The sequence below is a fragment of the Zootoca vivipara genome, chromosome 1, assembly GCF_965207765.1.
Source record: "Zootoca vivipara chromosome 1, rZooViv2.hap1.1, whole genome shotgun sequence".
Lineage (NCBI taxonomy): Eukaryota > Metazoa > Chordata > Lepidosauria > Squamata > Lacertidae > Zootoca > Zootoca vivipara.
Window position 1 is genome coordinate 18,859,624 of NC_142582.1, and position 12,472 is coordinate 18,872,095.

Here is a 12,472-nt window from a genome sequence, read left to right on the forward strand (position 1 = left end):
ATTCTTCGGCGATCAGCCTTCTTTATGGTCCAGCTCTCCCTTCCATACATCACTACTTCCATACATCACATCCATACATGCACAGCCTTATTCTCATCCAATTCTGCCTCCTGACTCTGTGCCTTTGGTGTCAGTCTCATACTAGTTTAAAGCACGATTCTCCACCAACACCCACCCCAAACCTCTTCTGTGTCTTCCACCAAGCCTCCAGACCAGATTTGGGGGTGGTGGAGGTACACAGTGGGGAGGAAGAGAGGGAGGGAATTCTCTTGTGCTAGCACAGAAAGTATACCACTTATTGTATTATTATTATTGTTTTAAGAGAAAACTTAGCATGTTACACGCACATGATTTGATCCCATACATCTACTCTCTCATGGTGATAAATACCGACATTCTGTTCCAATGCACGTGAAAAGGAACTAGATTCCTGCTTTTATTGAGGGAGGAGCAGGCTGTAAAAAAATATTACAATTTTAAAGCAACGAAACTTGTTGAGATCGGTATTCAGTCACAACATCGTTGTTGATTAATACCTTTCAAAATTACAGCCTCTCTGGCATTTATTTATACATAACGCTATTATTCTAATAGATATGCAATGTGAACATTTGGGAAGGGAGGGTTCCCCTCTCCCCCCCCCCCCCAACATCCCACGATCACATTTGCATGGGAGAAATTATTAGCAGAATTAAAAATAAGTAGATGAGCAATGAAAAATACCGGCAAAAATTACTAGTGCCTGTGGTGAGTCACTTAATAAGCAGAAAGAAGGATATTAAATAATTACAGGGCTTGCATGGTAGAAGCTGCAGGGAGAGAACAGCTCGGTGAAATGCTACTTGATTTGTGAAATCTTATAACTGTCCCTACAAACAGTTAAAGGGACCAAACTAGGCAATGCAATGTCTACTCTCACCTCCACCAGGTAGCCTGACTCTTCTGATCTCAACCATATATATATATATATATAGTTCAGTTAAAACCTGCAGTCATGACATATTGCACCATGTTCCTTAGACATGCTAAGGAACAGGTGATTGTTATTTTGTCCTCATGTAAAACCGCAGACATGTAAAACCGCAGAATTCAAAGAGGGTGTGCTTTTTTCTCCCAATGACTCTACATTTCTGTAGAATGCCCCATGTCCCTAGACTGTTAAGTAGCTGTAGCAGTGTCTAAGGGCTTTGTTGTAATTGAGGGAAACAAAAAAAGGCTGAATAAACCCAGTTTCAACCCCCCCCCTTAAATTACTGCTTTAGTCATAATGTGCATATGTTACCATATCTTGAAGAGAAGCAAGAGGCTTTATTGATGCATTTGTTTCCCCTTCTGAGCAACTCACAGTCTCTTGAGACATCCCAGAGATTGCATGTCAAAGCCCCCGTGCTTTGCTTTGAAAGAAACAGTTTATTTTAAGACTTATATTCACAGCGGCCCTGTGCTTGTCAGAACTGTCATAGGCAGAAAATATTCTGGGCCATTAATTCCACATGGAACGCACAAAATACTATTATATTCAATTTCCTCCCTGTTTCGCGAGGATCTATCTATATACGGCCGTCTGTCAGATCTGTCTGTCACTGGATCCCAAGTCAACCCGGACTAAGCAGAATTTCAGTAGACTCAGCTCTGCTGACCCTGGACTTATAAGAGACACGTTGTGAACAAACACGCTCCTCAAACCAAGGTTGTGCTGGACAGTCGCCATTTCTGATCTTAATGTCAAAACTTGCCCTTTCCAAAAGAGAGAAGTTTACACCTGAGTTGCCCTTTAACAACAAAACTCTGACATATGCATGCATTTCAGAAAACTGTTTGCTGCAACTGTTCTGCGTGGGAAGGAACCAGGATACGGAGAAAACTGCTTCTGAATTTGGTGAGGGTAGCATTCCATTGCATCTCCATTGCTGGCTTGCAAACAGTAATAATCACAATGAAATTTTTGTTTTGGCTTTTTTTAATAATACAGATTTATATTATTGCTAATATAACCATATATACATTTTTTTTAAAATGTGCTCTTTCCCTTGGTCATGCTGGACTCGGGGTTGGAAATGCACACATATCAAAGGTCTGTGTGAGCAGAAGGTTGATGAGGCAATGTATCTATGTGCAAAGAGGCTCTGCCTGTCTTATTTTCAAAGGGAGATGGCTGTGAAAGGTTGGGGCCTCAGAAAATTCCATCATGAATGGAAGCAGCAATTGCTGCTGTTCATTGTTTCATCCCAGACCTGGAATGGATATCAGTTCAGTGAATATGATTAGTACTCACACGTAAGGTTCTTGGCTTGGTTGGTTTTTAAGCCTGCAACTGATACATCATGAATGACCTTTTTATTTTTATTTTTAAATGGTTCAACGTGTCCTTTAAATCAAAATGAGTGGCGTGGAAATAATCGAGCCATTAATTATGTTGCACAACTAATTATATAAATTACATGAAATAGTGGACAGTGAGAAATGTAATATTGGGCAGAAACTGGACTGCGGCAGAAGAGAAACAGCGCTGGTTGTGACGAAGGTAGGTTGGAACAGAAATAGCTGCTTTCTTACATCCTTAATGAAAGGACAGGCTAAATTATGTTAGGGAAGCTGAATGCCTCCCCCCCTCCCTTCCTGAGGGAGCCTCACCTCCACTGACAGGAAGGCAATGTACCACAAGCCCCCACATCACAGAGTCCTAGGCTAATGTCACCACAGTGCAAGCTAGAAGTGGCAATAAAAACTAGAACCAATCCTATCCCCCCCCCAAATCTGTAGCAGTGGCCTGGAATAACAACAACAACAACAACAACAACAACAACAACAACAACAACAACAACAACAATTTATTTGTATCCCGTCCATCTGGCTGAGTCTCCCCAGCCACTCTGGGCGGCTCCCAATCAAATATTAAAACAATACAGTGGTCTTTGCCTTCCCCCCAACACATACACACACACACTCTTTCTCTTTCTCTTTCATATGCCCCAAGCAATTAACTTGTGAACAAATCACAGCAAGAAGAATCAACAATTGTTGCATGTACATCTCCTGAAAATAGAATCACTGAGGTCCTCCTCCGAGGGCCTTCTGGCGGTTCCCTCACTGCAAGAAATGATGTTACAGGGAACCAGGCAAAGGGCCTTCTAGGTAGTCGCCTCCGCCCTGTGGAATGCCTTCTCATCAGATGTCAAAGAAATAAACAACTACGTATCGGACTTTTAGAAGACTTTTGAAGGCAGCCCTCTGTTTAGGGTAGCATGTTTGATGTTTTATCGTATTTTTAATATTCTGTTGGGAGCCACCCAGAGTGGTAGGGGAAAACCAGCCAGATGGGTGGGGTATAAATGATAAATTACTACTATTATTATTATTTCTCTGCAGAGGCAAAAACCACAAGTTAAAGTTGAAGAGCACAACACCACGACTTCAGCTAAAACAGGGCTATAGAAATGTGTTGTGCTACCTGCCTCCTACCACAAATACAAAGCCATAGAAATAATATATCTACACTGTGTTCAGTTTATTACTACAGGGGCTATCGTGCATCTTTCTGCATCTCCCTTAAGGCCAGAGGGCTTGCCTTGCTCCCACTCTTCCACCACCAACAAGCATCCACGGTCCAGGGAAAGTAACAAATTGGGTCCATGTCCCTTGAACCATTTGCCAATTGTACTTTGCAAGGAAAGGCCCGTTGGGTTCATCTCCCCACCACCGCCATGCTAAGTCATCAAAAGCCATGAAAATATATAAACTGGAGAACACACAAAATGTTATTGATCTTGAAAATCCTGCTGGGCAGTTGTGTGTTTCACAACGCTTGAAAGCATTGATTTTAAGCGCGCTTTGTTATGAGGAAGCGATGGGGGTGTGTGTGGAAGAAGTAGCAGAGTGAACATTTTCCTTGACATCTTGGCACTTACCACGCTCAGCCTTCGCAGGGTACGGAGCAAGAAAAAATGGATTATGCCCTAAACAACAAACGGCGAGTCATTCGCTTAGTGCTGCAATGGGCTGTTTTGTACGGAGATGTCCTGCAAGAGGACGAAGCGGCAATGGCCTTTCTGGAGGTAGGGCACAATTGCTAGTACTCCTGTTTCATTGGAATCAATATTAACTAGTTACTGAGGCAGGAGACTTTTTTCCCGAGCTTTAGAATTCTCCTTCCTAAGGACATTACATTCAAGCGCAAGCAACTATAGACGTCCTTCGGGGGTTTGCATTTGCAAACAAAGAAATGGGCATTGTGAGAATATGGAACCTAGACGCTTCCAGCGCAATCCCATGCATGTAATACTACTTGGCAGTAAACCGTACTGTGGTCTAAACCACCGAGCCTCTTGGGCTTGCCGATCAGAAGGTCGATGGTTCGAATCCCCGCGACAGGGTGAGCTCCCGTTGCTCTGTCCCAGCTCCTGCCAACCTAGCAGTTCGAAAGCATGCCAGCTCAAGTAGATAAATAGGTACTGCTGCGGCGGGAAGGTAAACAGTGTTTCTGTGCACTCTGGCACTTGTCACAGTGTCTCGTTGCGCCAGAAGCAGTTTAGTCCTGCTGGCCACATGACCCGGAAAGCTGTCTGTGGACAAACGCCAGCTTCCTCGGCCTTTGACAGGACTTAACCGTGCAGGGGTCCTTTACCTTATCTTTTTTACTCTGTATAGAATTGCAGTCAAAATGATGGTCTGATCAGCATTCTGCCCCCCTCCATTTTTCATGGGAAAACTGTGGCCGTTACCTGGGAACAGCACATCATTTCAGAAATAATAAAATATTAAATGTGTGCAGTGTACTTTTTAAAAATCCCTGACTATAAGCTGTGCGTCAAGCAGAGCTCCTTGGCGTCATTGATGCAAATCCAAGACGAGTACCACAAATGACCCCATAGCCGCTATCACCGTATGACTGGTCCTTTTTCAGGTGTCCATATAAAGGCTTAAATGAACTTCCAATGTAAAGGGAGTTTTCGTGAGCATGCTATCTCTGGCGCTCTGCAAGTTCAAAAGCCATTGCCTGCAGCATGGAAACCACCTGTACTTGTGGAGGCTCCAATGCATTTTGGAGCCCATATTTTCCACGGGAGCCTGTGCGAATACAGGAGGTTTCTCCCTGCAAACAGCCCCCTTTGAACTCGTGGAAGGTGGCAGGAGTGGAGCCAGTGTGCCCATGCATGCTCTCCTTGTGTTCACTTATGCCTCTACACGCATTCCTAAGTAGGGCTTGAGTTTACCCTGCTCTCTCCAAATGTTTCAGTCCATAAGATGTAAAATCAAAAGGGCAGATCTTACTGACATGTGCAAACATGATGATGATGATGATAAATAACTGGCTGGGTTGACCAATGCGAGTAGATAAATAGGTACCACTGTGGCAGGAAGGTAAACAGTGTTTCCGTGCGCTCCGGCACTCGTCGTGGTGTCAGAAGTGGTTTAGTCCTGCTGGCCACGTGACCCGGAAAGCTGTCGGTGGACAAATGGCGGCTCCCTCGGCCTGAAGCATGATGAGAGCCGCACCCCATAGTCAAGTTGGACTAAACCATCCAGGGGTCCTTTACCTTTACCTTTTAAGTAACTGGCATTGCCTCTCTCTTTAATGACATAGAAGATCTCTTGCTAGAGGTGACCCTCTCACTCTCCCAACTCAATCTCTTGAGATAGTATTGGATTAGAGGTGGAGTAAGATTCAGAGGGCATCTTCCATCCTTTTGAACTTTTCCAGTGCGGACATTTGCTTCTCCGGTATTTGTCAGGAACCTCTATTGAACCGTTTTTCTTTGTAGTCAGCCCACCTGTAATACATATCTTGACAAGTCAATTGCCTCTTTGTATTATTGTTTGAAGAGTGTTCTTTTTCATTTAATAGGAGTTTTATGTATCTGTATCAGATGACACGAGGATGATTACAGCCCTCAAAGAGCAACTACCAGAGCTAGAGAAGACTATGAAACAAATGTAAGCATAACCTTGAATTTGTTCATCTCTAAACCAGCTTTTGCAATTGTGTGAAACCAGAGAGAAAGTTTCACTGTATTCACTCTCCCCATCAGCAAAGAATTTAGTTAGAACCTTTTTTTAAAGAGTTTGTATACCAAAAAGAGCAGGAAAACACATAGCGTTATGAAATGTCATTGTGCTGTTGAGCAATCAACCACAGTTTAGCATGATGTCCAAGCCAGGCCAACAAAGTGGAGTAGGGAAACTTGAAGTGCTATGGCATCCCACCATACGTCTGTGTTTCTAGATGTTACAGGAGAGAGGAAGAGGAGGACTGTGGTTTGCAAACATGCATTTTGAAGCCTGCAAAAGGATAAGGCACTTAGGTGAAGGAGCTTCCACCTGCCACTGCTTCTTAGCTCTAGATTTTTGGGGAAGGGCCATAGCTCAGTGGCAAAGGATCTGCTTTACACGTAGAAGCCAATACCTGTCTTTTCCAGGTAGAATACCTGCCTGAAACCCCAGAGAGCTGCTGCCAGTCAGTGTAGATGAACACTGAGCTTAATGGAATCTACAATCCACTGATGGACTCACTGGAAAGGCCCGTACCGTACTTATGTTACTAAGTACCGTGCTTATGTTACTATGTTCCTCCTCTTGAAGCAGCTTTGCTTTGAAAAACAAACCACCTTGATCTCTTTTTCATACATAATGCAAAGCAAGGATTCTTTGAAAGATTAATTAAATGCTAGAATGGTTCTGTCCCTAGCCTCATGGGGAGGAGGAGAGTGGCATGCACAAGCCTGAGGCTTCACTTTGATTTTGCTTGTGCACATAGTGACAAACCATGGTCTAGTGTTACGTGTGAACTAAACCATTGTTGCTAAAATCTTCCAAATTTCTCTCTCCATAAATATGCTGTATTTCTTCTTTTTGCAGATCAGAGGAAGCTAAAGCACCACAGAAAAAGGTAACTATTTTGACTACTCGGCCCACATAAAATGTTAAACTGTTATTTTACCAACCACTAAGGGCAAGTTCACACCTATGGATTGGAAAGCACCGTACTTTTCCGTCTATAAGACGTCCCCATGTATAAGACGCCCCTATTTTTTGGGACTCAAATTTAAGAAAATGGGGGGAGATGGCACAGAGTTGTTGAGCTTTTTTGGGGGGGGATTACCAGGGTTGTTGAGTGCTGAAAATCGCTCACCTGTATGCATTGCAAAAACTACCTCCCATCTGTCCCATTGCCGGCAGAAGCTGCCAATCGCCCGCCCAACTGCCGGAGCATCAGCCAATCAACACCACCCATTGACGCAGCAACCAATAACACGCACAATAGCCACTGACAGCCACGGCAGCAACCAATCAAATGTCCACCCTATGCACTACCCATGTATAAGACAACCCCCACTTTTTAGCATGATTATTAAAGAAAAAACCCTAGTCTTATACATGGAAAAATACGGTAAATCTTTACTATTGTATCCTGTCAGATGCATCTGTATCGTTTATACTTTGGAAAGCAGATTGGTTGTGCAGACGTGTTATAGTTTCCTGTGTACGCATAACATTACACGTGTGCGGTTAAAACAGAAGATGTGAAGGTGCCCTGAGAATTTAGTCTCCAAAGAAGAACCAAGTCCACGCAATGAAATTTGATCAGATCTATGGGCATTCTGTTAGTCTTTCTCCCACATGCACCACCAGCGGTATAACACAGCACAAAGTTAAATGATGGGATTCACCACCACAGCATACAGTGGTGGCTGCCAACTTGGATGGCTTCAGAAAGGGATTAGGCAAACTCATGGGGGATAGACCTACCACTAGCCACTAGCCACACAAAGGCTTTGTGTAGACTGCCTCCAGTATCAAAGGCAGTATGTCTCCAAATCACTGAGGTCAGCTCCATTAGGGCAAATAGTCCACTCCCACCAACCTCAGGTTGCTCTCAGCCAGCCCCCACCCACCTGCCTTCTCAATCATCTGTCCAGGTGGTGGCGCTGTCTTATCAGCTTCCTCCTCCTCAGTCCTTGTAGAACTCAGCAGGAAAGAGGATGGGGACAAAACAAAAATTCTGTTACGGGCTCTGGCTCCACCTAGTGTTGGTCTTCCTTGCCTTCCGCCCCACTAGTCCCATTGAGCACCAGCCACCTCTGCTCTGAATGGCAGTTGCTGGGGAGGGCATCGAATTGTAGAACAGTTGAAAGGGACCACGGGAGTCATCTAGTCCAACCCCCTGCAATGCAGGAATCTTTTGCCTGTCGTGGGACTTGAACCCACGACCCTGAGATTTAGAGTCTCATGCTCTAGAGCAGGGGTCAGCAAGGTTTACCGGCCATGGGCTGGATCACTCCCACGGAGATCATCCGTTGGCCGGACTGGTGCAGCGTGATGCCAGAAATCACGTTTGCGCATGTCCGCGGCGCCAGAAATTGCTTCTGCGCATGCCCAGATGCCGAAAATCACACCTGCGCAGAAGCGATTTCTGATATCTGCGCGTGCGCAGACGCGATTTCTGGCGCCACTCGGCGAGTCCCCGCGCCACGCATGGGGAACTCGCTGAGTGGGCAGCTTGGTTTAGGGGTGGCTTGTGGGCTGGTAAAACGGTATTCATGGGCCGTGTTCAGCCCATGGGCCGCACGTTGCCGACCCGTGCTCTAGAGCAAGGAGAATGCTGTTGTGCTCAATGCTCATGCCCTGTCATGGGCATCTGATTGGTCATCGTGAGAACAGATTGCTGGACTAGGTGGGTCTTTGGCTTGATCTGACATGACTCCCCTTACATGATAAGCAGTAGCTTTCTGGAAAAGTTTTCTACTTGCATTTACAATCATGGCGTTTTGTCGGGTTTGTTTCCCCAGCACAAAGTTCTCTTGCAGCACTTCAACACAAGTGACGAAAGAACGCAAAAACGGCAGCCCATAAGGGGAAGCGATGAACGTAAGTCATTGAGTACAATCACAGGACTTGGATGATATGATAGAGGAAAAGGACCGCCAGCCCCTGATGGAATTTTGTCCGGGGTCTCTTCTAATGTTGAGACGGCCCCTGAGCTGGGTTAGGAGTGGTCAGGATTAAACCATCTTCTCCCCCACAGCAGCTCACCGCCCTTTCTTAGTCTGGCAAGCATCAACAGGGATAAAAATGGATGCCTACTGCCAATCTCTGGGACTTTCTGGTTCAGCTGCTACTCCTCCTTGTTGTAGGTGCCCTGCTGTCTCAACAGCATGTGAGTGGTGTGAGGAGCAAGGAGAAGCCGAAGCAAGCCTCCACAGATCTTGCCTCCTCCCTCTCGGACAAAGATGGGGGACCTGTGGTTCTCCATATGTTCTTTCTCCTTCGCCCCAGCCACAATGGTCAGGGGTGATGGGAGCAACATCAAGTTCCCCATCTCTGCTTTAGGATTGGGCCTAAGAGAAGCAAGAAACTATGGGGCCCACTGAGAACACCCTCCCCTTTAACGAAATAAAATAAAATATGGCAGTGCTAAGCTGCATACAGTTGTAATGCAATACCTCAAGGACCACCTCTTTCCATAGGAACCTACCCAGACCCTGAGGCCCTCCTTTGTGTGCCTCCTCAAGAGGTTCGGAGGGTGGCAATATGAGAACAGGGCCTTCTCTGTAGTGGCTCCCCATCTGTGGAATGCTCTCCCCAGGGAAGTTTGCCTGGCGCCTTCATTATACACCTTTAGGTGCCAGGCAAAAACGTTCCTTTTTAACCAGGCCTTTGGTTGATCTGATTTACATCCTGTGCCCTTTTAAAAAAATGGGGGGGGGGAGTGCTATTAGGTTGTTGTTGTTTTTGTTTTATTAGGTACTAGCTGGCCCTGCACACGTTGCTGTGCGTTAGTCTGTCAAATGGAGGGTAATAGCCCCCTTCAGATCCTGCTGAGTCTCAGAGTCCCCCTGTTTTACAGGATCTCGTGGCGGAGGCGGGGTTTGTGGGTGTGGGCTAGACTCCATGGGGAGGGAGGTGGAGGAGGAGGAGCTGTGGGAATAACGCCACTTGAGGGCGCTGTTTTAGTTTGTGGGAAAGCAGGTTTTTACCTGCGCAGGTATGAGATGTGAGCAATCCGAGGTTGTGCAAACACTCGGGTAGTGGCATGGACCGTTGTGTCCAAATTCCAGGACAATTGGTCAAGCGGTTTCGGAGAAAAGTGGAGCCTACAGTTTCACCTTTTTTACATTTATATATATATATAGATTTTGTGGTTTTATATCTTGATTTTGTTCTGTGAACTGCCCTGAGACCCCTGGGTATAGGCCAGTATATAAATTCAATAAATAATAACAATAACAACAATAATAATAATAAATTACTGGATTCATATTCTGCATCCTACCTTGTTTCATCTTCTTACAGCCCTTATTCACGATGTGCCTTGTTTCTGTCTGAAGTTTTGTTCAAGGTATACTGCATCGACCAAACCTACACTACAATCCGCATTCCAGTGTTGTCTTCCGTAAAAGAAGTTATCAGTGCCGTAGCAGACAAACTGGGCTCCGGAGATGGCTTGATATTAGTAAAGATGAGCTCGGGAGGAGGTAAAGGCATTTGCATAATCTTTAACACTCCTCATTTACCTTTGGGGCAGCAGACCATGAAGGAATGGGAAAGGCTCACACTGACTTCTTTAAAGACTTTACACGTTTCATTTTTAATACCTGGCAAACCGGACTGCACCTTTTGCTGCGGGCAGTGGACTCTAAATTTCTGCGTCTTGGCTGCCATTGACCGCCCCACCCCCATATCTGCAGCCAGAAACCTCAGTCTGAAGCCACAACACATTACACAAATTAAGGTCCATGGCCATAGTGAGAATGTAAGCTTTCAGCCTTTAATTGTTGATTAATCCAATAGATTGGTTTAGTTGTACGTTAATCAGCTAAAGCTTTAGTTGATTACTCGGGAGGCTGTGGATTAACGGCTCACCTGTTTATTTTTAAGGCTACTCCAAGTGTCTGGTTTGCCACTGTTGTGTAGAATGATGAAGAGACTATTAAAGCTATTCTTGCCATCTCACCATGATGAAAACCATTATACTGGGAATCACCTCACGGTTCGTTTAATAGATATATTTTTTAAAAAGGCACATACGTACCCTGTACATTTTTGGAAAGAAGCAAGTATGTTCAAACTTAATTGATTCATTGGTTTAAAAGCCAGGCGATGAATCAGCTGAAAATTATTTAGCTGGTCAACAGACATTAAACTTGATTTAATAATTTGACTGAGGTGTATCTTACCTAGTATTTTTAAATAAAAGGTTTTTTTAGTAGTATATCTGTTTCTGTATTGGTGAACTGCCCTGAGATCTGTAGTTATAGGGTGGTATATAAATTGAAATAATAATAATAATAATAATAATAATAATAATAATAATAATAATAATAGCACAACAGCTTTGTGGTAATAAATGAGCTCTGTCTGGCAGAAAGACATGATACAAATTTAACAAATAAGGATGCAGCTCTATTTACACTTAGCTGACATGGTCCTGCTTTCCGTTTTCTCCTCACAACAACCCTGTGAGGTAGGTTAGGCTGAAAAAAAAAGTGGTTGGCCCAAGGTCACCCAGTGCGCTTCATGGCTGAATGGGGATTTGATCCCTGGTCTTCAAGTCCAACATTTGAACCACTACACCTTGCTAGCTGCCCCGCTGCCTCTGGGTGGTTTCTGAATGTATCTCATGACCCCATCCAACCCATCTTCTCTCCTTAGTATTTATGTGTGGGTAAGGCTTGAGGTGGGGGGAACAGGGTTCTAGAAATCCTATGGGAATCCTTCTTGCACGGGTGGTGTGCTCGAGAAGGATGAGATCATGTTTTCATTTGGTAAAATTTAGGGTGGGTGGTTTTTTTTGGGGGGGGGGTAGAGGAAGGTCCTATGGCAAAAGCTTTGTTTTGGCGGAAGATTAATATTTGACCTTTAAGCCTGAGCATTAGTTGAAGGGAAGTCTTTAAGAAAGGTAGTGCTGCGTCGAGGTACGACTGCTGGTTCCAATTTTGTGCGGCGCTGTGAATTCTGACAGAGTTAATTAAAGCTACATTGGAACGCAAATAGAAACTGTTGTCGGGGACAATTCTTTTTTCCGCAAATTCAATAGGATTTCTTTCACCAGAGTGGGAGGCATTCTGGTGGACCTACGCTGGGACACAAAGATTTATAAGGCAGTTATGGTAATTAGCCCTTCTGAACCAATCCGTGACGTGCAGGTATCTTTTGTTGATGGGATTGCAAGAGCTAAATATAACTGACAGCACAATCTTACGGATCTCTTCCGAAAAGCAAGCCCAACCATCACTATTACATTCCGAGATGAATTATTTCATAATATGTTAGGGTTGCTGTGTTAAAACTTCCCCCACCTTCATCTGAATGTGATAAATCTCATTGACAGCTCTGATTGACCCATTTCCCTGAACAGGAACATCAGTGTTTTTGCCATCAGCCTTCTTCCATTTATAGAGGATGCTAGTGAAGTCTCTCCAGCTCAGACCCAGAAACCATAGCTGTCAAGTCTCCCGCTGAAAAATGCAGGATC

At 44.6% G+C, this 12,472-nt stretch overlaps 1 protein-coding gene across 4 annotated transcripts in view; it reads left to right on the forward strand.

Annotated features, from left to right (window-relative positions):
* Positions 1-12,472, forward strand: part of RAPGEF4 (Rap guanine nucleotide exchange factor 4) — a 150,950-nt gene that overhangs the window by 117,187 nt on the left and 21,291 nt on the right. For all 4 annotated transcript variants that reach the window (XM_035135206.3, XM_035135200.3, XM_088658969.1 and 1 more), the window contains 5 exons: positions 3,905-4,055; positions 5,846-5,934; positions 6,856-6,886; positions 8,787-8,865; positions 10,326-10,472. In XM_035135206.3, coding sequence (XP_034991097.3) covers positions 3,905-4,055; positions 5,846-5,934; positions 6,856-6,886; positions 8,787-8,865; positions 10,326-10,472 — 497 coding nt within the window. The remainder of the gene's footprint in view (positions 1-3,904; positions 4,056-5,845; positions 5,935-6,855; positions 6,887-8,786; positions 8,866-10,325; positions 10,473-12,472) is intronic.